Source organism: Sturnus vulgaris, chromosome 22 (genome assembly GCF_052056855.1).
Source record: "Sturnus vulgaris isolate bStuVul1 chromosome 22, bStuVul1.hap1, whole genome shotgun sequence".
In the NCBI taxonomy this organism is placed as follows: domain Eukaryota; kingdom Metazoa; phylum Chordata; class Aves; order Passeriformes; family Sturnidae; genus Sturnus; species Sturnus vulgaris.
In genome coordinates, this window is record NC_142264.1 from 6,033,739 (window position 1) to 6,052,125 (window position 18,387).

At 50.4% G+C, this 18,387-nt stretch overlaps 3 protein-coding genes across 4 annotated transcripts in view; all 3 read right to left on the reverse strand.

The window, feature by feature from the left end:
• Positions 1 to 1,933: 1,933 nt before the first annotated feature.
• Positions 1,934 to 6,748, reverse strand: LOC106851409 (alpha-1-acid glycoprotein-like). The gene is made up of 6 exons (XM_014873330.2): positions 6,426 to 6,748; positions 5,783 to 5,925; positions 5,102 to 5,175; positions 4,310 to 4,420; positions 3,455 to 3,558; positions 1,934 to 2,092 (listed from the first exon to the last, which is right to left on the reverse strand). Exons 1-6 carry the CDS (start codon positions 6,531 to 6,533, stop codon positions 1,976 to 1,978), a joined length of 657 nt encoding a protein of 218 aa, XP_014728816.2. The 5' UTR covers positions 6,534 to 6,748; the 3' UTR covers positions 1,934 to 1,975.
• An 816-nt stretch (positions 6,749 to 7,564) lies between these two features.
• Positions 7,565 to 9,880, reverse strand: LOC106851295 (alpha-1-acid glycoprotein). The gene is made up of 6 exons (XM_014873120.2): positions 9,628 to 9,880; positions 8,832 to 8,974; positions 8,538 to 8,608; positions 8,294 to 8,398; positions 7,993 to 8,093; positions 7,565 to 7,788 (listed from the first exon to the last, which is right to left on the reverse strand). The coding sequence occupies exons 1-6, from the start codon at positions 9,736 to 9,738 to the stop codon at positions 7,735 to 7,737; spliced, it is 585 nt and encodes a 194-aa protein (XP_014728606.1). The 5' UTR covers positions 9,739 to 9,880; the 3' UTR covers positions 7,565 to 7,734.
• Positions 9,881 to 11,031: 1,151 nt separating this feature from the next.
• COL27A1 (collagen type XXVII alpha 1 chain) overlaps positions 11,032 to 18,387 on the reverse strand; it is a 141,635-nt gene continuing 134,279 nt past the window's right edge. For both annotated transcript variants that reach the window (XM_088177441.1, XM_088177440.1), the window contains 12 exons: positions 17,972 to 18,034; positions 17,525 to 17,578; positions 16,798 to 16,833; positions 16,436 to 16,453; positions 16,010 to 16,045; positions 15,655 to 15,681; positions 15,385 to 15,450; positions 14,828 to 14,996; positions 14,560 to 14,669; positions 13,600 to 13,818; positions 12,950 to 13,072; positions 11,032 to 12,846 (listed from right to left, as the gene is read on the reverse strand). In XM_088177441.1, the coding sequence (XP_088033567.1) occupies positions 12,697 to 12,846; positions 12,950 to 13,072; positions 13,600 to 13,818; positions 14,560 to 14,669; positions 14,828 to 14,996; positions 15,385 to 15,450; positions 15,655 to 15,681; positions 16,010 to 16,045; positions 16,436 to 16,453; positions 16,798 to 16,833; positions 17,525 to 17,578; positions 17,972 to 18,034 (1,071 nt within the window). In that variant the 3' untranslated portion in view covers positions 11,032 to 12,696. The remainder of the gene's footprint in view (positions 12,847 to 12,949; positions 13,073 to 13,599; positions 13,819 to 14,559; positions 14,670 to 14,827; positions 14,997 to 15,384; positions 15,451 to 15,654; positions 15,682 to 16,009; positions 16,046 to 16,435; positions 16,454 to 16,797; positions 16,834 to 17,524; positions 17,579 to 17,971; positions 18,035 to 18,387) is intronic.

Here is an 18,387-nt window from a genome sequence, read left to right on the forward strand (position 1 = left end):
GTCAGGGATGTTCAGACACTGTTTACCTGTCTGAGCATTGCTGGACTTTGCTCATTTCTGCAGTATCCATAACACTATGTTCAGAGGAGTGAATTTCCCAGAAAAACTGAAAGCTCTGCAGTCCAATTATCCCCTTGAAAGACCCTGGCTTATACAGTTTTCAAAATAAAGGCTTTGTACAAGTGTTTTCATGAATAACAACCCAGCCAGGAGCTGTTGAAGGTCATTCAGGAGCCATAGCTGGTAGTGCAAGTGGCCTCTGATTTGGTTAACAAAACTTGCTGTGGAGGCCAGACTGGCTGACTTTGTGTGTTCCTTATGTCTCCTACTGTAATTCAAGGCTTTTATTCAGCTATAAATCTACTCATAAAGCTTGGGTTCTTGTAATCTGAACCACGGCTCTCCAGTGGTGTCAGCTGAGATGGGCCCTTGAACTGCAGCCTGGAGGCTGCTGCCAGCATCCCCTCTGCCCTCGGGAGAGGTTGGGGAGTTATGGGTGGGTGAAGCAAGGGCTGGCTGGGTACCTGTGCTTCAAGACTTGGAGGGAATGGGCCCTTGAACTTATTTTTTTTTATCCTGCAGAAAAGCAATCTTGTAGGGGGGACGTCCTCACTCTCCACAATTCCCTGACACGGGAAGATGCAGTCAGGCTCTGCTCCCAGGGAACAAGGGATAGGAGGAGAGGGAATGGCCTCAAGCTGTGCCTCAGGTTGGACAGCAGGAGGAATTTCTTCACTGAAAGATTTGTCAAGCATTGGAAGGGGCTGCCCAGGGAGGAATGGTGGAATCAGTATCCCTGGACTAGTGTCCCACTATTCCCTAAGGAATGCCTGGATGTGTTACTCGGTGCTCTAATCTGGTTGACAAGGTGGGGATTGGTCACAGGTTGGACTTGACCAAACTTAATGATTCTCTGATTTTGTAAAATTCATTTTTGCTAGAGCAGTCAGTCCAAAGGCTTAACACTGAAATATTGCCTGGGAAAGGCAGCTGGACAGAAACAGAGCACCCTGGAGCTCCAGAGTGAGTCACGGGGCTTGCTGCTGCCTCCCCTCTGGCTTTTCTCATTTTCTTCCTTTTTAAGGAAGAGAGATATTTTCGGTGCTTAATTACTAAGTTAGAGCTGAGACTGAATTATTCTCCAGACATGGAGCAGCAGCAGTCTCTTGTTACACTCGCCCACTTTTACAATAGCAGTGATGGTGCTGTCCCCCCTTGGGGCTGGGATAAGGAGTGTGAGGTGCCTGACAAGTGCAGGGGTGTACTGGAGGCATGGAAAGAAATGTCATTCTTGGCACTTCTCATCTCCAGGGTGTTGAGCGTGTTGAGAAATGAGAAAACGTTTTCTCTAGGAAGCGAAAAATCCAGGCTGGGTTGGATTAGCACCCCTTTCCTCTGACAGGAGGATAATTTGCCAGTTCACGGTGTGCAAACCAAGCTGTGGATGGGCATTATCAGGGAGCACTTGCCTGGTCCAGAGGCTTTGGGCAGGACCATCTGTCGTACTTGGGCTACCTGGCAGTCAATCTACTGTCAACGAGAATTGGGTGGTTCCCTTCAGCTAAGCCCCTTTTTCCTCAGGCTCTGCAGTTACCGCTAAATTTTCAGCCTTGTCCGTATCCCAGTTACTCCTCAAATTCTTGGTTTGCTTGTTTAAAGTAGTTAATGATTGCCCTCTCCTGGCCGGTCTCTCTCATTGCTGCATTGCAGCGCTGCTTTTTGGCAGAGCTCTTTTCCAAGCTCAGCGGGAAAGCTCCAGGCTGACTCTCCAGCGATTCTAGCTGGATGACACACAAAGTGAATTGGGTGTTTGTTTTTAGTTGTTTGGTTTTTTTGTTGTTGTTTTTTTGTTTTTTTTTTGTTTTTGTTTTTTTTGCAAACGCCACTTCTGACCTCCTCAGAACCCTCTGCTCTCAAACATTTTGGCACCAAATTGTATCTGATTTGAAGAAAACATTTATTGCCCTGTATGGGGTCAGTTCCCTGCATTCCCAGGCCAGGGAGTACCTGGAGCAGGTGATGCTGTGACTGCAGCCACGGGCTCTGGGTGTGGGCTGTTGCTGCCTTCGGCTTCTTTCACTTGACACACCTCCTGTCAAAACAACAAAAACAGGGTGAGTGAATCTGCCAAGGTGCCAGCAAGAGACAATTTACTCAAGAAAGAAGTGTTTTCTTTTCCCCTTTTAGCTGATTATGTCTAAGAGGGCTTCCCTGTGTTGGCACAGACACTGCTTGCCCAAGTACTCAGCTCCTGCTGGTGCCATTTCCCAGAACTGTGCTGGAAAGAGGAAACCAAGTTTCTCTTGAGCTGTGTGTGCTCTGAAAGAAAGGGGGAACTCAGACTTTGGGGGAAATAAATAAAAACCTTGTTCTGCTCAGGCCCTCAGCATAGGTGAGGTTCTGCTAACCCCTGCAGCTGACATGGGGCTTTGTGAGCCTGCTCCAGTGCTCTGTTCACATCCACCTCCTTCAGCCTGGTGGCAAAGGTCCCCAAAATCTTTTCTGCATTTGCTTAATTGTTTTTTTCACTCCTCTGGTCCTTACTTTAGCCAGTAACTGCCAACTCCAGTTGCACCAGCACTTGTAAGCATACAGTCCTGACTAACTCCTCTCATTTTACCCAAATTTAAATGTGATCGAGAGACTGCAACCCCCCCAGTCCACAGCTGTGTGCAGTTAATGTAGAGGAGCTGGGCTCTGCCTCCCAGGTGCTGCTTGTTTTCTGAATAGGAGAGGGGCCCTGCCCCAATGTTTCACTCTCTGCCCCTACACTCAATCCTCTGTTCCCCTGAACCTGTGGGGATAATTGCTGGGGACGACGTTAGATCCAGCCTGGTAGTTTGGAGTGGGGTTTTGGGCACCTCTGAAAACTCAGAGCATGCTGATGTGGATGAGCAGATGACCAGGACGGTGCAGCAAAGGTAAGATGTTTTTCACCTTCACTTTGCAAACAGGAGCCTCTGTCAAGCTGACCCAGGGTCTGGGTCATTCACAGGATAAAATGTCTTCAATTGGGGGGGCAGAGGTGAGGACTGGACCTGCTTAATGTTTACGTGGAAAATCTGAAGGAAAAAATCCCTGGGGCCTCCTGCCCTTTCTGCAGCTCCTGGGGGTAGCTGGTCCTTGCTGGGGGCAAAATCAGGGGTTTCAAGGCAAAATCAGTAATCTTAGGGCAAAAATCCCTTGATTTCCCTGGGTAGGCAGGCTGTTACCAGGGTTCCCTGTGGAGATGCTCATGTGCCGGTATTTGCTATTTGCTTTAGGAGTGCTACTTTAAAGCTCAGTTAAAGCAACACTGTGGTTATTTAATCCCCTAAATAATTCCCAACACATTGAAAACGTGTTTCTAAGACCCCATTTTGGCAGCTGGAGGTGCAGCCCGGGCTCTGGCAGCCCTGCTGGTCGGGGCTTTGGTGGCTTTGGTGGCCCTGGCCCCTGGCAGAGTGTCCCGTACCGTTTTCCACGGCGCATACACGATCTGCTCCGCCCGCAGCCCCAGGCACTCGGCGTGCTGCTCAAACTCCTCCCGCTCCGCTGCGCTGATGCTCAGGTTCCGGGCTGGAGGAGGATTTGTCAGGTGTTAGGCAGGGACTGGTGGGCTCAGCACAGCCCTTTGTGCCACATCCCTGTCCTTGCTGTCCCCTTCCCTATCAGTGCTTGCTGTGATGTGGTCTGTGTGTGTGTGTGGGATCTCTCACCCCCAGAGTGAACACACCTGAACAAAACCAACCTCGGGCATCACTTGTTTAACTCCCAAACAACCCTGGGCCTGCATGCTTAAAGGGGTTGCAGGATGGTTTGATACTCCTGGAGTGTCAGGAGGGATCAAGGCAGAGTATGGAAGCAGTTTTCTTTCAAAATCTCTTAAGCAACTGCTTTGCAGCCTGGCAAGGTGATGGGGAACCTAATCAGGGTCAAAACTGCTGCTTTATGGGTTTGTGGTTAAATCTGATCAGCTGTAGCACTGTAAAGCCACGTGCTCTGCCCTGGGAGGTAAGTACTGAAACATCATGGTTGGCTTGAAAATTGAGATTTTACAGTGATATTGATGCTGAATTGTATTTGCTTCCTGTTCTTTGAATATTTATGGGTGTAAGTGGGTTTGGTCATTAATTTGCTTTTCCTGCTCTGCCAAGAGATGTGAGGTTTAATGGGGTTTGCAAATCCTGTGACCCCTGGAGTGTTGGTCTCAGAAAAGTCATTGACTATTGGTAAAACCAAGTTGCTGTGTGGTTTTAGTTGATAATTTTGTGTGTGTGTTTGAGCGTGCCGTGGTAGCTTAAAATTACTTTAGGATGGAGTTTCCTACCGTAGAGATACTGCCCCAAATATGTCCTTTCTCTCTGCATTTGGTACTGGACGAGTAAAAGGTTTTCAGAGCTCACATTCATCAGCATCCCCTCAGTTTGGTGGGTCTTGGCTAGGAGACAACAGATACAAGAACTCAGATTTCAGCAGCAATAAACTTCAGCCCAGGTACAGCCAGGGCACTGTCAGTAGTCCCTGGGATTCAACCCTCAGTAGCAGGAAATGGGGTGATTTTTTTGACTCTTAGTTTATATAAATTGTATTTCTTAAAAATGAGGCTGGGGTGTGAAAGAGCCAAAATCCCTCAGCTCCTGTCCTGCTGTTGGAATGTGCTGAATGATGTGGTGTGTGGGGACTCAGGGTATGAAGGGTCAGTGCAAACTGTATCCCAGGGGGATATAATTCCCACCCCACTTCCTCAGCAAGGACAAGTCAGAACTAGAGGCTTCATTAATTCACTGAAATGTGCCATGAATGTTTGTTTCCTCCTTCCCGCAAGGAATTGTGAAATAACTTCACAAACAGGACGGTGTTCTCCCGCAGGGATGGGAGGAGGTTTGCTCCTGGCACAGCATTACTCTGTGGGTTTAATGTGGCTGGATGGTGGGGCTGTGATCCCTGGGGTGCCCCCGGGTTTGGGGAGAGGTTTGGAGCCCACCAAGGCTCCAAACAGGCAAAGAGAATCAGGAATAAAATGCAGGAGATAATGCAGAATAAGGACATGGGCCCTTTGTGTGTGTGTCAATCCATGTGAAACCGTGGGCTGGGTGAGAACCCCACCCGTGCTGCTCACCGTGTTTCACCAGCGAGGCGTTACCAGGAGTCACTTCCAGGTAGGTGAGGTTGTTGGTAAAGCATTGGTCCCCCCTGGAGAGAGAGGGGAAGGAGATGATGCCATGGTCTGGGAAGGACCAGCAAAGCCCGGGCCCTGGTTCTGACCCCACACCGGGCACCTGCCACCTCCTCAGGCTTAATTTCTCTCGCTGTTAAAATCGAGGCTTTTCTCTCGCGTATTTGCCTGACCTCCGGTGGCAGCTGGTGGTCTCAGCCTTGCCATTGCTTCCCCCTCTCCTTGGTGGTCAGACGTTTTCCACTCTGAAATAACTGAACCCTCGAAGTGCTGCCTGCATTGGCAGGGAAAAATTCATCCCCTGAAATTCTGACCCTATGGGGGAAGCAGCTTTGGTGCCTGGCAAAGTCAGCAGAGATGGCACAGGGACTCTGGAGAGGTCTCCTCCCCTGGAGAGATCTCCTTGGTGCCTGTGAGACCTCCGTGCCCTGCAAAACTCGTCTAAACCTGCGGTCTGTTCAAATAAATAAGTAAATAAAAGGGATGAGGAGAGGGTGCATAGAGCGAGCAGGAGAGACTCCTCTTGGAGAAACCAATCTGGAACCGTGCTCGTATCTGGTGCTAAAGGATTTTAGGGCTGTAGCAGGGCGGGGATGGGTCGGGAGCACAGGGACCGCATCTTACACGGCCACGTAGTGGCTGATGAGCAGCTCCTGCCCGCCGGCCCCGGGCTCCAGGCGCAGGAAGGCGCTGTCGATGAGCAGCATCTCCACACGGTGCTGGGGGAACTGGGCAGCCCCTGCCACGTACAGCCACGTCCCCAGCAGCTGTGGGGAGGGAGGGACAGAGTGGTGACAGCTGCTGGGCTTGCGGGAGAAACCCTGAGATTCCCCCCCTCCCCGCGGCAAAACTGATAGCGCTGCTCCCTCTTGCATTTGCAGCGACAAATTTGCAAATGGACTGGGGGGAAGAAAAAAAGAAATAGCGGAGAAGAGATGGTGGCAGCGGCTGTGGGTGCCCTGGGTGGGGCAGGGTCAGGACAGCACGGCTTTGTCGCGGGGGGGTTTGCACCAAAAGATACCCAGCCCAGCCGCCTTGTTTCAAAGTCAGTGTTGGGAACCTGACAAAGCTGGGTAATTCGCGGTGTTCTGGCCAGCAGTTTCCCGTTTGCTGCAGGTGATTCACCGACAGCACGCCGGCAGCTGTGCTGGGGGAGCAGCGGGGACAAGGTGGGGTTTTCCCTTTTCCCAAGGGACAGCGAGGCTTGGCAGAGCACCCTGAAGGCCATGGCAGGCTGGGGCAGCCCCGGGGCTGGCGAGTGTCCTACCTGCGAGGCCGTGGAGCTGTCCGGGCGCTGCGCTCCGCAGGGCGCGGCCTCCGCCGGCAGCAGCAGCGCTGCGAGCCCGAGCAGCAGCAGGAGCCCGGCCGAGCCCATGGCTGTCCGAGCGCTCCGAGGGGCTCAGAGCCGCACACACAGACCCTGCTGGCTCCTGCAGCTCTGCTGGGAGCGCACAGGATGTGCCCGGAGCTGCCGGATCTGCTCCCGTGTCGCAATCGGTGCCTTTTGAGGGCGATGCCCAGGGAAGAGCCACGTGCTTGGCACTGGCCCCGGCCTCGGATGTGGCTGCTGTCGGCAAGTGTTGGTAGGAGAGGGCTGTTGGTGATGCAATTACTGCATTTAAGACTGAAATCTACCCTAAACTTGCCCATTTTTCTCTGTGAGCAGCTGCCGTAGTTGCCTCTTGCTCTGCCAATGAGATGTGCAGCCCTCCCAACCTCAGGCAAAGCCCAAGGGAGCTTTGAGCAGAAGGTGCTTTTGCTGTCCTTGCCAAAACTGGCCTTAAAAGTGGTGCTTATGTGCCTCAGAGGTCACTCTGTGCTGTTGGACACAGTTCCCTGACCCTCTCTGTCCTGCTGGACACATCCCCCGTGGCAGCTCCCTGACCCTCCCTGTCCTGCTGCTGTCCCTGTGTTGTCACACAGGCAGGTTTTATTTCTCTGGCATTTTGTGTGCCTTTTCCTCTCTGGCAGCAGAACCTCCCTGACCACTTTGGTCTGGCTCTGGATGATGTTTTTCCCATCCTCTCCCCTCTCCCCTCCTCAGAGACACTCAGGGAAGGTGCAGTGTCACCTCTTGTCACCCCACCCTGCACAAGCCTGTTGTCTAGATGGAGCCTTGTGGGATTTGGCTTGAAAATTGAGGCTGGGGATGTTCAGGTGCTGAGAGTGTTGTGGTGGGAGAGGCTCGAGGGGGTTGGCAGGTTTGAGTGTCATCCTTATGGGTGGGTGCTCATGTCCCTGTGAGGCTGGGAGGGTCCCCTGCCACCACAGAGCTGGGGGGAGAGATGACCACCTCTGCCACACTTGGCTGGGTTTTGTCTGGAGCATTTACATCTCTGAGTGGGTTTGAAGATTCAGCACCATGGCAGGAGGATGACCCAGAGAAGATGGAGCAGGAGCAGCCAGTGGCTGAAACACAGGAGTTTATTTTGGGCCCAGTTGAGAACAGTGAAACTGGTGTTGAATCCAGGAGATAAAACCAAAACATGGGTAGGATAAGAAATTCTGAGGCTGTGCTGAGCCTGGCTGGGGGTGGAGGAGGATGAGGATGGAGCAGTTGACCCGGTCCATGGGGGTTACCCCAGCTGTGGATCTGCATTGTCTTCACTCCTGGGCAGGGGACAGGCATGCTGTGGGAGAGAGGAGATCAGCTCTGGGAGCTCCCTCAGCCCAGAACCACCAGGAAAGGCTGGGCTAGGATGCTCGAGGAGGAGTGGGGATGCACAGCAGGGAAGCTGTGCTGGGGTACTAAACTTACATCCCCCCCAGACCCCCATCCCAGCTGGAAACAGAACCTGGCCTGGGGCTCATCCACCCCGGAGAGGGGTTTGTACCTCTGTGGAAGTGTAGAACACTTCCTCCTCTGTGAAGCCCAGGCACTGCAGGTGGGCTTTGAACTCCTCCATGTGCTCCTTGCTCACACTGGGTGTCCGTGCTGTCAGAGAAATGGAGAAGGGGAGAAAAGAAGTGGAGTTGCTTTGCCCTTGGGTGATCCCCATAGTGCAGATGGGGAGCTCACTGCTTGTCCCTGTCTTTCCCCTCTCTGTATCAGGGGAAAAGGGGCTTTTTGCCCTGCTTGTGAGGACTGGAGATGCCCATGCCCCTTGATTTGTCCCTGGGGAAGCATCTGCTCACCTGAGAGACTCAGATTTGGGAAGTCAATATTAATGTGGTTCAGGATCAGCAGGTCTTTGTCACTTTGGATCAGTCTGACCATGGAAACCACTTCATTATCATCAACTGGAAGGTAGGGAGTGAGATTTCCCCAGTGGTTAAAAGGCTCAGGATACCAAGAACTGGGGGGAAGAAGCAGGAGGGTTCAAGGGGTGGCTGGGTCCCCCCACCCCGTCCCATCCCAGTGCTACAAGAGGAGCTTTACCGTGCATCAGGGTGGAGTTCTGCAGGAAAACCTGGACCTTGCTGGAGTTCCTCACCACACATGTCTCATTCCTGTGGGGCAGAGAGGTCAGAGGGAGAAAATACCCCCAAGCTTGTCCCAACCAAACCTGAGGGATTTGGAACATGAGCAGGACTGCAGAACTTAAATAAATGTGGCATAGCTGCTCTCCAGCCCCAAATTTGTGGGATGTCTTAGGCCAGAGGAGGACACCAGAGGGTAGAAATGCCCCTGGGGATAGAGGAGCCAGATCAGGGCGTGAATCCCTGTCCTTACATTCTTATGATCTCGTTGAAATTGAGCTCGTCTTCATGGCTGCCAGGAGAGAAGGAAAAGGCCTCAAATGTCACTGCTCGCAGCTCTGCCAGGTGAGGGGGATAGCTGGAGGCACCAGCAATGTAGAACCACTGTCCCAGGAGCTGCAGAGGGGAGCAGAGTGGGGAAGGCTGGAGAGGCTGTGCCAGGTTCACCCACAGGCACCCCCTGAGTGAAAGCCAAGGTTGTGTCCTGTGTCCTGCTGTCCCACAGCCCCTTGGAGGTGAGAGCCCTGGGCAGGGTGAGGGTCTCTGGGTTTTGTCCCCTTTCTGTTAAGGCACTGCTCCAGCTCCCAGGATGGCCAGTTCTTTCTGCAGTGCTGTTCCTCCTGCTCCGTGCCAGGCTCTCATTGCTTTCCTCCCATTAAAAGCTCCCGAGGGACTAAATGCTGTTTATGCAGTGAAGGGTTTGTGGATGGAGACTCTTGACCTGAGCCACCATCACTTGAAGGACTTAAAATAGAGTGGTGAGGCGTTGGGATGGTGCTACCCAGCCTAGTTTGCAGAGAGATGGAAGCAGGAACCCCCAAAAGTGCCTGCTTGTGAGATTGTGGGTGCAGAGCTGCAAGGCTTCCCCCCTTCCCTGTGCTGCTGCGTAACAGCCTGGATTTTTTTAAGGAAAACAAGCATGGACATGCTTGTTTTATCTCAAGCATGAGATAAACACTGAGCTTCCAGTGCTCCTTCCATAACCTCCTCCCGTATCCATTAGGGCTGGGGAGGCTGATAGGAAAGGAGAGGATGAGGGCAGGGCTTACCTGAGGGATGGTGCTGTTGTCAAAGGTGACTGGGATGAGCGGGGCACAGCTTTGGGGCTCGGTGGCCAGGGCGAGGGGCAGCCCCAGAAAGAGGATGAGGGTGGCCAACATGTCCTGGCTGTCCAGGAGGATGCTCCTGCTCTGCCAGGCTGTTGCTCAGCTCTGTCCCTGGACACCCCCAGCACCAACGTGCCTGTTCCTGGGCTGTTTGCTCAGGCATGAAGCAATAGCAGGTGCAGGAAATTCAACTTGCAAAATCTTGGATTTCTCCAGCATAAAAGGAGGAACACCCCCCACCCTCCCCCCCGCCTAATGCTTCCCCAATGCAGGCTTTTGTTCTCAGAAACTAATTAGTTAATTTTGTGGGTGCCTCGTGAAGTGCTTGGCAGCTTCAGGTGTGTTTGGAGACCTTGGGGACACTGAGGGCAGTGAGAAATGGCTTTTCTCCCCAGGGCAAAGAAACCCTTATGAACATGGCTGGTTGGCAGCTCTAAGAGCTTTGGTCCACACTCTCCTTGTTGCCCTTGGCACACAGGGCTTGCACAGGGGTTCAGGTGTGCTCCTGGGGGGCAGATGCCATGGGGGATGCCATGGGGGATTCCATGGGGTAAGGGGTTGGCTATGAGGCAGGGAATTCATCAGTGCAGTGGGCTCAGACTTTTTATAAACTATAAATTACAACTTATTTAAATGCAGCATCTCCTTATTTAACAGCACCGTACAGCTCCCCTAACGTTGGCATTGTGATTAAGTGTGGGGATTAATTAATGAAACGTGTTTGCTTTCACCCTGCCCTCAGCAGCTGCTCCAGGACCTGTGGCTCAGGGGAGGGACAATCAGCCGGGCTTTGGTGACAGAGCTGAGCTGGTGCCAGCACTGAGCAGTCTGGGCAGGGGCAGCAGGGCTGGCACAGCTCAGCCCCTGTCACAACCAGCACCAGCCAAGGCAGCTCCTGTGCTTTTTGTCCCCCCAAAATCCCAGGATTATTTCCCTTTTGCTCCCTTATTTCCTTTTGCCATCCTCTTTTTTTTTTTGCCCCCTTCTCTGCTTTGCCTCTTGCTGTTGCCCTCATCTTTCTTCTTTTCTCTCCCTTAGTTTCCTCCCTCCTCCTTTCCCCCCACCCCATTTCCCCCCCTATGTTGTTCTTTCTTTTCTTTTTTTAATTCATTTTTTTCCCCTCTTGCTCCCCAGCACTGTGGCAGGATGGGGACAGGGATGAGGCACAGCAGTTGGGAGCCAAGGGGATCCCAATCTTGCTGTGCATTTGACATCATAGGAAGGTTTGGGGCGTGGGTTTGGCTCCTTAGATCCCTTAGGGGAACTTCTGGGAAATAGGGTATTTCTGCACCTCTTGCCTACCTAGTTTCTTATGAAGAACCAAAAAAACCAACCATTCCAGTCCTGTTCCATTGCCTCAGTTTTAAATATTTATTTAAAGTTAAAAAAAAAAAAACAGGAAAAAGAAAAGGAAAAAAAAAAGCTTTAAGGAGAACAAATGGTAACTGCAGCCTTGAGAAAACAGAAAACCAATGGCATGGGATGAGAAATGGAGAGATCTGGAATATGGGGGTGTGCAGGGAGGCAGCAAGTGATGGGTGGTGGTGATTTTGGCCTGGGGATGAGGTATTTCTGGCAGGGGCTGCGTGGAGGGCGAGGTATTAGGGACAGATCCTGTTAACCTTTTCTGAAGGTGGTTGGGAACCAACCAGCAGGCAGTAGTGACAAAAAAAATACACAAAGAGAGACTCACAGATAATTTTTTTCCCCTCAAAAAAATAAAATCCATAGTCCATATGAGACATGAAAACTCCAAACAGGCACTGAAGAGTTTCTGATACAGTACAGCTCTGATTACATCAATATTATTCCTTATATAGAATTAAAGATTACCATAATTATCCTCTTTAAAAAAAAAAATCCTCCAAATTTACATATAGAGACTAAATTTCTACAAAACTTAACAAAACAAAACCCTTCCAAGCTCAGCTGGGTTCTGAAACAAGGTACCATCATGTCAGTCTTGACAGAGGGGCCGAGGGAAGAGTTCCAGAGCTGGGTTTAAACGTGAGCTTAGTCCAGGGAGTCGTGTGGGCAACTCAGTACAGCCCAACTCAACCAACTCCAAAGGAGCTCTCTGAGGCTCAACACTTCCAGATGAGCTGTGTCCCTCACTCCCCTCCCAAAGCAGTGAAGTGCTGATGAAGGAAAAAACAAAATAAAAAAGCAAATTTGCTCTTAAATTATCCCATAAGGGATGTTGGCCGTGGTGTGAGTTGTGTTATTGACACCCATGGCCACTGAAGGATCCCTTTTAAGGTGGCTGTTTCTCTGATTTAGCTGTAGAACATAATCTCCTCTCTTCCCAGAGAGATGAATCTATGGGGCTTTTTTTGGGTCTGTTGCAAGACATCATAGCACCTTCACAACCTTAAATAAAGTCATATATATAAAATAACACACTTTTTTAAGAGCACCAGAGATTTCACAGTGAGAGGTAGAAACAAATCAGATGAGCCCATTCCCTCTCTCTATTTTAGCACCAATCTCTTCCCCTCTCCTCTTTCCTTTCCCCCTCCTTTGCTTCGTGACTCTCCCCTACTCCAACACCACACGTTGAGAGGGAGTGTTGATTAAACTCATGGAAGGAGGAACTTGGCTTTTTTTTCTTTTTTTTTTTTTTCCTTTTTCTTTTTGCTTTAAATAATATAATATATATATTTTGTTTCTTCTAATATTGCACATCAAAATGCTTCCTGTACACAGAGCAGCCAGATTCAACTTGCAGCTCCGCCTGGGAGACCTGATGCAGCACGTGGCTGTCCAGAAGGCAACAAGCTCTGAGAGGGAAGCTCTATTTTTTCTTAATTATTTTTTTTTCAATGGAAAGAACATTTGGTAACTCGGGAACCAGACAAAAATGGGTGGGTGGGTGGATGGGAGGTGGGGGAAAGAACAAAAAAACCCACACGCTGCAACTCGCTTGAGGTTTCTCTCAATGTTTTCTTTGGTCATGGAAAAAGCTTTGTGTGTGAAACCACACCATCCAGTCCCCTGATCCCTTTTCACTGCTCAGGTCCTCACTGATGCCTGCTTCCCCCACGTCCTTGCTCTTCCTCCTTTCAACAACTGGCTGAGTTCAGTAGATCCTGGGTTCTCGGAGACCTTGAGCCAAAGGCTGGAGCAGGAGCTGACCCAAAAGATCCAGCACAGCTGTCCCTGCTGCAGAGAGGGGGAGAGCCCCTGTAAGGACAGACCCATCGTGGACTGGAGCCTCAGAGCCTGGGTTCCAGAGCTTGGTTCAGAGGAAGCAGACAGGGCCAACCTCGAGGTGATAGTGCTGTCCTGGCTCGGATGGGGGCAGGTTGTAGATGTTGACAATTGGCAGCTGCTGGGGGTCCTGTGTCCGAAAGGAAAAGAGTGTCCGATGCCAGTGTCCATCCTTGATCTGTGTGGGGAGGGGGCACAGAGAAAAAGCTGGGGTCAGTCCTGCTGGAAAGGAACGGGTTCCATGAGGTGAAAGCCTGGAAACCCCTCTGGGACACAAGGGACTGTCCCTTGGGCTGAGCAGGGCTGGGCTTGGAGAGCATTTTGGGGAACCCTTCATCAGGCTGATGAAAACTGAGCTTGAGTGGTACCACCCAGACAAACTCCTAATGCTGTGAGCCTGAATGCAGCCCTGTGTCTCCTGACTCTGTGTGACACCAGACAAGAGCTGGGGTCATCACCCATGGGGTGTCTTTCCCCTTCTGTCATTTAACTGCTGCTATCCAAGACAAATAACTTCAGAATTGGATCTTTGCTTTCTATTTGAAGGCCATCTGCTTCACAGGAGCTGCTATAGCATCCTGGACTGGAAAATTAGTGGAGAACTGGTAAACCTGATGTAGGATGAGCAGATAGGTGTTACTTGAGCCCCAGAGTGGGCTCTGGCATTTCTCTCCACTTCTTCTTCCCTCTTTCACAGCAACATACCTTGCAATCATCAGCTGCCACTTCTGGCCTGAGCTGCCCGCTGGCCTCAAACATCTGCCCGTTCCAGGCTCTGAAGCGCACGGCGTTCTCCGAGGGCTGCTCCGAGGAGCCCTCCCTCCACACAGACGTGTTCAGGCAGTGGATGGTGATGTGCTGCACCACCTCCGAGCTCAGCAGGCGCAGGAAGTTCATCTGCACTCTCCCGATGTCAAAATCCAGCTGTAAGGGGACGCAGAGGTCAGAGGGGCAGCCTGCAGAGGGGCTGAGGGGAGCAGGGTTAGGGCGAGGTGGGGTAGCACAGGGGGTCCCTGTCCTCTGCTTCGTTCTGCACCCGTGTCCAGAGCTGGAGCTGATGTGAATATTGGCATGAGGGCCAGGGGCCAAGATATTTTGGAAAGTTTTCATAGGGCACAGCAGGTCCTTTGCTTTGCAGAACAAACTGGAAGGACCTTAAGCAGGAAGAAAATAATGTAAACTTCAAATTCAATACAATTGCAAGGCAGGTTCCAGTTCATCTGCAAACGAGCCCAGATATTGCTGTTTGTATTTTTAGTACAGGTACTTCCTCAAAAAAATCCCGTAGCAATAACTTCACTGGAAACTTGTGTATTTAAGCTGATCTCACTTCTCCACGTGGCAGAAAACAAAATGTGAGAGTGACCCAAACATAAGTTAAGTCAATAAAGGATTTGGGAGCAGCATGTTTGTGAAATTACTGGTCATGTTAAGGCTATGGGTTCATTCAACATCACTGGGACACATGGCTTTGTCTTAGAGCCAGTAACAGCCTTAGGTGTATTTTTTAACTCCCGAGAGCAGTTCTGAGTGTTACACTAATGCTGCCCCAACCTGTGTGCTGTGTCCTTGTGGTCACTGTCAGCTCTCCGGGGACAACACAGGAGATATTTGGCAGTAGCAGTGTGGGAAATGCTGCTCCCTCTGGGGCTGAGCTGTGCCTACCTTGGAGACAGTGACAGGGCTGAGACACGTCTGGCCACCGTTGGTGAAGTTACAGATGACCTGGATGGTGTCTGAGGAGCAGCCAAGGTTTGGGTCAATCCAGTAGGTACCTGAGGAAATGGAAGATTTGGGCATTAACAGGACACTTAACCTTTTCTGTGAAGGACAAGAGGAGAGTTTTGGTTTCTTTGTGGCTGATCCCAGGGAAGGAGACCATGTGGAACAGCCCTGTGGAGGATGCAGCCTGGGCACATTTGGTGCTTCCTACCATCAGTCATCTTCTGTTCACAGTTCATCAGGTCCCGGCAGATGCGTGCAGGGTTCTCCTTGGTTCCCAGGGGTCGTTTGATGCTCTGAATGAGGTTGCTGAGGTAGTGTAGAGTCTTAAAGATCTCCCCTCCATGGTCCAGCATGAGAAGGTCTGGATGTTGGTAACCCTGGGAGAAAAGAAGGCAAGTCAGGGGTGCCAGATGCTGTAACCACAAGGGTTTCTGCATAATTTTGAGAAAAATCAGTGGTCAAAGACAGGCTGTGCTGGTTTGGGGCCAGTGAGCCACAGGCCTTGTGTTGTCCCAAACAGGACTTCACTGAAATATTTGCAAAGTCACAATGGAAAAGTCAGGAGGTCTGAAGCTTCACAAATCAGTGACACAACAGAATTATATCCTTTAACCAGACCTTTGCCTGCATCAATTCCAGATATTCCACTAGAACAGTGACAAATCAGGGCTTTGTATAATCTTTGTGCACACAGAAGGCACTGACGAGACCATTCTCAGTCTCCAGCTCAAGCAAAGACCAGGGAGTTAAAAAATTCCCTCGTACCTCTCTCTTGAGCCCGGTGTTGGAGTCGATCAGTGTCTGGAAAGCTGCCCCAAAGCCATCTTGTTGCTGGTGTGGTGTGAAAAAAATGGAAACTGAGACTGTTAGAAGCTGAACATGCCCTGATGCAAGAAAACACTTCTCAGTCTAAGGCTGCTGTTCAAGCCTTGCTCTGCTAACAGAGCTGGACTCGAGTGTGTGTCTTCAAGGTCCCAGCAGCACCTTGGCTCTGCAGGACTTGTTGTCATTAACAAACAGAGAATAGCAACTTACAAATGAGGCTGGAACTCCTGGTGGTCCCTGGAAATCAGAGGAAAAAAAGAGGCATCAGCCTGAAAGCTGGTCAGTCACTGCTGCACAGATATTCAGCCATGGCCTTTTGAAATCCCTGTTCCCGTGGAGCCCCTCAGTGCAGAGAAGTGAGAGAGGCAACAATGCTGTCTCTATAAAACTCTTGGGGATGGTTTGGACTAAAGCACAAGAAACACTGGTCCATTCACACACATGGTTTTGCACATGAGGAATGGGGCTAAGCCATAATTCCCAGTGAGGGAACAGTCCCTCTGGAGAGTATCATGGCAATCATTCCAGCTTGTTTCAATCATGAACTCTTCCCACAGATACATACCGGAGGGCCAGGATGTCCTCGTGGGCCTGGAGGACCCTAAAGACAGAGTGGCATCAGTTAGTGAAATATCTCCAGTTTTTATTTCCATTTCTCATGGTTTTCACCAGCAGGAATCTGTTCCCAGCTGGATTTCTGACACCTCACAGCAGCCTGACCCTCAAAACTTTCAATGGACATTTTGTCCCTGCTCTGGGTACATCTGTCTATACCTGGTCTGTTCCTGCTGCATCCCTTGTGCCCAGCCCTTTCAGCTCCTCAGCTGTCACTAATGCCATGTCCCCAGATTCTCATCACATTCCATGTGTGCAATTACCCAACCCTGCAGCTTTACACTTGCTGAAAGTTTTATTTAAATATTTATTTATTTAAATATTTAGTTATTTAAATACAAGGTATCGGTCAGAAAAAGGGATGTCAGATACTTACCCTTGGACCTTGAAGACCCTGCAGGGGAAAAAAAAAGCACAGAAGTTGTCAGAAAATGCTCATTACTGACCCAAGCTCTCCATGTGCTGTTCCCAAGGTGTCTGTGCAAGGGCTGGGTGCTGTACTGGAGACACCACAGCTGAGGACAACATTGCTGGGTTAAGGAAATGGGAATTTTACCAGCAGAGTGGTGTGGATGTGTGTACACATCTGCACTCAGTGTCTTGCTCTCATGGGAGCCTGATGCACCCTGTGGTCACAGCAGAGCCCAGAGGGACTCTGGATTGTTCAAAGCCAGGGATCTGCCCCTCCCAGGGGCCCCTGGGGTGGGAGCAGCACTTAGGGGTGGGAGCAGCACTTACCATCTCCCCACGGCTGCCTTTGTCTCCCTTGGGCCCCTGCAAAGCACAGGAGGTGGCTGTCACTGACCATTCACAAGCTGCCCCCCAGAAGCTCCTTGCAAGGACTCAAGTGCATTTCTAACTCACCAGCTCAGGTTGGCATATTGGTCTCCCCATCCCAAAACAAAAAATGCCATTACTGGCTCTTTTGGCAATGTCTGAGTTCCTCTTACTGGATTTTATCTCTGCCAGTAGCAGCCTCTACACCAAGCTCTGAGTGGTGCTATGCTTGTGTTTTCACAAAGCACTGACCTGATCTTTCATCTTTGTTTAGGGCCTTTGGCATTTTAGGGCAGGCAGGGATTTTCAACACTTCCCAAAACCAAGTGGTTCCTAGTTTATTAAATTTTTAAAGAAAATATTTAAATGTGTTTTTTCCCCCAGGCCAAGTTCTTTGGAAAATCTGGCTTTCAAAAATCTGCAATAACATTCTTGTCTTCCAGTCTATTGAAAACCTTGCATTTAGATATTGCTGCTCCTCACTTCTCAGCTAATAATCTCCCAGCAACTGTCTGTGCAGCCAGAGACTAAGCCTGCACTTTTCTAAAGCTGCTGATATTAAAACCCATTTTGTTTTCCTGTTTACAGCAGGATTTGGGGATTACTTGTGCTGGCCTCAAACATCTTGGATCTCACACACTTAAACTCTTCTAAAAATTACAGGCAGGAAAGAAGTGTGGATACTTACAGGGTTTCCTGTGGGACCCTGAATGCCAGGAGGACCAATAATTCCTTCTTTTCCCTAGAAAGGAAAAGATGTGTGAATCACCACGTGGGACCTGACAATCATTTTCACTAGGGCAGACTCAGTGAAGACACTGAAACTTTGCTGCTTTGCTTTTCAGCAGCTTGGTGGTGGTGTTTGCTGTAGCTGGAATAAAAAACCATTTCAAACTGCAAGTCCAAAGAGACAAGTCCTCACAGTATGGCTGTCACCAGCCTTGTTAAATCTCAGAAATTCCATCAATAGCAGGATTTCAGTGCAGCTGGAGGGCTCTGCAGCCTGGCTGTCTCCAAGCCCTGTGCAGCTGTGGGGCTCAGAGCTGGTGCCATGGCCCTGAGCACTGGGCTCCTCACAGACACAGGGCTGAAGAAAGAAAATCCTCCCAAACCCACAAACTGGAAAACCACTCACCATGAGACCTGGTGGCCCACGGGGTCCCTGAATGCCTTTGAACCCAAGGTCTCCTGGGGGACCCTGCAAGCAAAAAATGAGATGTGAGGTCCACTAAATAACCAAACCCTGTGTTTATGCCCTTGCTTAGAGCTCTGCTTTAAGGACAGGGGTGCTGCCTCTTGTCTGTGGGACTGGGAAGGTCCAATTTGTTGCAAATTCATTTCCCACTCCTGTTTTGCAAGGCTTTTACTTTTGACAGAAAAGAAACAGTTTCCTCTTCACCAGGGAAATTATATGCTGATAAAATGAGCCTGAATTTCAAGTCAAGGCTCTCAGTGTTAGGGATGCACATCAGTGTGTCAGGTGCAGGCTGATGGTTGATGCTGGAAATACAAATGTCAGAAAAGAGGAAAACAGCCACGGAATCTCTAGGA

Coding starts and splice junctions, on each gene's coding strand:
- LOC106851409 (XM_014873330.2), bottom strand. CDS start 6,533: ATGGGCTCGGCCGGGCTCCTGCTGCTGCTCGGGCTCGCAGCGCTGCTG. Junction 5,926..6,425: donor ACAGCTCCACGGCCTCGCAG/GTAGGACACTCG, acceptor CCCTCCCCACAG/CTGCTGGGGACGTGGCTGTA. Junction 2,093..3,454: donor TGTATGCGCCGTGGAAAACG/GTACGGGACACT, acceptor TTGTTTTGACAG/GAGGTGTGTCAAGTGAAAGA.
- LOC106851295 (XM_014873120.2), bottom strand. CDS start 9,738: ATGTTGGCCACCCTCATCCTCTTTCTGGGGCTGCCCCTCGCCCTGGCC. Junction 8,609..8,831: donor TTCAACGAGATCATAAGAAT/GTAAGGACAGGG, acceptor TCTGCCCCACAG/GAATGAGACATGTGTGGTGA. Junction 8,399..8,537: donor GAACTCCACCCTGATGCACG/GTAAAGCTCCTC, acceptor CCTACCTTCCAG/TTGATGATAATGAAGTGGTT.